Source organism: Bos grunniens, chromosome 19 (genome assembly GCF_055505025.1).
Source record: "Bos grunniens cultivar Pamir isolate PY7600 chromosome 19, Bosgru_T2T1.0, whole genome shotgun sequence".
Classification (NCBI taxonomy): Eukaryota; Metazoa; Chordata; class Mammalia; order Artiodactyla; family Bovidae; genus Bos; species Bos grunniens.
This window is the reverse complement of record NC_141183.1, coordinates 22,007,519-22,011,622: the sequence shown is the minus strand read 5'-3', so window position 1 is coordinate 22,011,622 and position 4,104 is coordinate 22,007,519. Positions and strand designations below refer to the sequence as shown.

Here is a 4,104-nt window from a genome sequence, read left to right as displayed (position 1 = left end):
TATTCTGACAAATGTGGAATCTCAACCACAATTTCTTAAAGTTTTAGGCCTCATTTTCTCCTTTTAGATACATAAGATAGAGTATAATTGCCATGTAATGGGAAAACATATAGTCAACAGCAGTAGAAAGGATAAAATGATCATGTAGAAAGGATAAAATGATAATGTAATTCCAATGGCAGAAAAAAGGAAAAAAATTAAAATTTGTATGGAACCACAAAATAGCCAATGCAATATTGATAAAGAAGAACAAAGCTGAAAGCATCATTTTCCTTGATTCCAAACAGTAGTACAAAGCTATATTAGACAAAACAGTATGGACTGGAAAAAACCGGCACCTAAATCAATGGAATAGAATGAAGAGGCCAGAAATGAGTCCACACATTATATGGCCTACTAATTTATTACAAAGGAGCCAAGAATATATTAATGCAATAAGGGGATTGCAATCTTTTAAATAAATGGTGGCGGGAAAACTGGGCAGCCATGTGCAAAACAATGAAACTGGACTCCTCAAACTCAAAATGATATTCCTGAGGGATATCTTCCCATTTATGACAATGTGAATGGACCTTGAGGACATTAAGCTAAATGAAAAAAGTTAGAGAGAGACAAATACCATGTGATCTCACTTATATATGGAATCTTAAAAATTTTTTTTCTAAAACTGAGCTCATAGACAGAACAGATCAATGGTAGCCAGAGGTGGGAGGTGGGGTGGGTGAAATAGGTAAACGGGATCACAAGGTAGAGGCTTCCAGTTATAAAATAAATGCCTGGGGAATGTAACGTACAGCATAATGACCATAGTTAATAATACTGAAACCTTTGAAAGTTGCTAGAAAAGTAGATGTTAAAAGCTCTCATGCAAGAAAAAAGACTATAACTATCAGTTGTGACAGATGTTAACATTAACTAGACTTACTGCAGTGATAACTTTGCAGCATCTACAAATATCAAATTATTGTGTTGAACACCTATAAACAATATAACGCCGTGTCAACTAAAGCTCAATTTAAAACACACAAACAAGGATAGATACATACCAGTAGAGTTCAGAAGTCTCATATCAGGAGAGTACATGACACTACTGCAGTGAAATACTGAAACACTTTCATTGTTTCTACCGCTGTTGATGATATGCTTTCCCTATGACATGGCAATTACACTCTTACATATGTACCTAAAAGAGAGGGCAGAAAAACTCTAAGAAATTATGGCTGACACATTTTACATTTATGGAAATATATAAATCTATAACTGTATCATCCTATCTACCTATTTGTCACAAATTATAAAAGAAAGTATGTGCAAGTTGTGATGTCTCACCAGAGGTGATTGATCCAGCTAAAAGTAGTTATGGGACATTAATGAATTGAGGTTGTCTGAAAACAGGCTACAGCTTTTGCCTCTATTCCAGCTTTGGTGCTGAATTGCTAGTGAAGAACAATGTGCCAACATCTTCTACCTAAATGTACCTAATAAAGCTGGGAAATATTTTAGGTCAGTCACTACTGATTTGAAAGACATGTATATAGATACACGTGATCGTCTTGAATCTCAGACTTTGTCCGAGATCAGACTTGGACTTTAGCAGGCTTCATTCATCACAGAATGCATCAGCATCCAGCAAGTCTCAACCTAAGCATAGTCAAAGGCACACAGAAAAGGTGACTGTTCTGACCCTGGCCAAGGCAGGAAGAACTATCCCATGACCTGATGATGTCACATGACCAGAGATGCTGTTGGGATAATTCCTTATTCTTTTTCACTTCTGGAAAAGGTTCTTAAGTACTAGTCCTAATTAAAGAGAAGATCAAACACTAATTTACAGAGGCCTCAAAACACTAAAGAAATCATTTCCTCTTGGATAATTTCCCATTGACTACAAAAACAACACACATAACGAGGAAAGTCTTGCTTATTGGTCCCAACTTTGGGGGTCCAGTGTATAAAAAGCCCCAGAACAGAAGTAGTCATCAGAATCTGAGAAATTCACTTCTGAACAAGAGTCCACACTCCACCACTGACAAAATGACTCACTCCTGCTGCTCCCCGTGCTGCCAGCCCACCTGCTGTGAGCCCAGCTGCTGCCAGCCTTGCTGCCCTCCTGTCTGCTGTCAGACCACCTGCTGCAGGACCACCTGCCTCAAGCCTACTTGTGTGAGCAGCTGCTGCCAGCCCACCTGCTGTGAGTCCAGCTGCTGTCGGCCTTGCTGTCCCCCAACTTGCTATCAGTCTAGTGAAAACACCTGCTGTAGGACCACCTGCCGCAAACCTACCTGTGTGACCACCTGCTGTCAGCCCGCCTGTGGTGGGTCCAGCTGCTGCCAGCCTTGCTGCCTCCCTGTCCGCTGTCAGACCACCTGCTGCAGGACCACCTGCCTCAAGCCTATTTGTGTGACCACCTGCTGCCAGCCCACCTGCTGTGAGTCCAGCTGCTGTCAGCCCTCCTGCCCCCAAACTTGCTGTCAAATCACTGAAACCACCTGCTGCAAGCCTACTTGTGTGACCAGCTGCTGTCAGCCCACCTGCTGTGCATCCAGCAGCGCTGGACAAACCTGCGGTGGTTCTAACTGCTGTCAGCCTTGCTGCCAGCCAGCCTCCTGTGCACCTGTGTACTGCCATAGAACCTGCTACCACCCCACGTGCCTCTGCCTGCCTGGGTGCCAAGACCAGAGCTGTGGATCCAGCTGCTGCCAGCCTTGCAGCCGCCCTGTCTGCTGTCAGACCACCTGCTGCAGGACCACCTGCTGCCGCCCTAGCTGTGTGTCCAGCTGCTGCCAGCCTTCCTGCTGCTGATCACCTTGCCAAGGATCCACTGTCCCTATACAACACCTTCTATTAATTGACTTGCTACCTGGGGACAAAACAAAATCACTTCCTAGACTTTGCTTACAACTGACATGCTCTACCAGAATTTCAGTTACTCATCTCCTTGCTTAAGAGCTTGTGAATTAGCTTGACAGAGTGCAGGGGGCTTCCTCCAATTGTCTTCCTCTGGTGTAGGAGGACCATGTGCCAACATCCTGCATCTGTGATAAGGAAGTATGTCTTGGTTTTGACTCTGAAAATAGGATTGACCATCTAGTTCTTCTGAGTAACTTAACAAAACAAGCCCTCAGAATGTTTCTATAGGTTTCTACAGCCTATCATAATCTTTATAATCATATTTTCTCTTTTGCTATCCTCATAGTTCTTGTATCATGCTTTCTCCTTTTACGCTCACTTTGAGTTTTACCTGTATGTTTCTCAATAAATGGTGTACCACAATTCTTCTGCATGTGTTTGATTTATTGCACCACATTCCTCATATAGAAATTTATATATTATATGTCTTATCCAATATGAGCATCATATTACCCCCTTCCTAATTATGATCTCATTATTAAAAACCCATTTCATTGTGTAGTGTGATTTACCTAATAATAAACAGACTCATCCAGGATGAAGTCTTCTGTTCCTGCTCAAGGGCACTTACATTGACATCCCAAGGAAGTAGTAATAGATGTCTGAACCTCAGTGACTATGTCCTTGGCAATCTATACTTGCTGTCATTGTTCATGTGGTTATCTATTGCTGGGCCTGGACACACCATGAGATACTCCAGGGAAATTATGTTCAGACTATTTCTCCCTGCCTCCATCTTTTCATGATAATTATCCCTCAGCAACTAGTAACTCCCCTCTCTGCCCACTGGTCTATCTAGATGAGGAGTCCAAAATGACCAGGTGATAGTTTAAACATAGAATATATTCCCTAAAAAATGTGACTTTTATAGTATTAAAACCTTCAATCCAGGGGAGTGTAGATCCATGGGGAGGGAAAGAACAGATTCCCACATATGTCACCCTGAGTTAAAGTGAGAGGCTTCACTGCTACTTCACTTTCTGAAACCATGTATACCACCTTTGTGGATATACATGGTACTACCTATATGGGAACCACAGAGTGGCCATTAGGTCAAAGTATGTGCCATATTCAGAAACAACATATCAATCTCGTGTTTTGTCATCTTTAAGTTGTTCTTTACTGCACATCTACAAGTCCATTCTAATTTTCCATGGGTCGGCCATGTCTGGATGAAACTGAAAGAGGCTTAAT

At 42.0% G+C, this 4,104-nt stretch overlaps 1 protein-coding gene across 1 annotated transcript; it reads left to right on the top strand.

The window, feature by feature from the left end:
* Window positions 1-1,871: 1,871 nt before the first annotated feature.
* Window positions 1,872-3,267, top strand: LOC147351639 (uncharacterized). Its single transcript, XM_086355392.1, has one exon. It carries the CDS (start codon window positions 2,035-2,037, stop codon window positions 2,800-2,802), a length of 768 nt encoding a protein of 255 aa, XP_086211518.1. The 5' UTR covers window positions 1,872-2,034; the 3' UTR covers window positions 2,803-3,267.
* The last annotated feature ends 837 nt before the right edge of the window (window positions 3,268-4,104 follow it).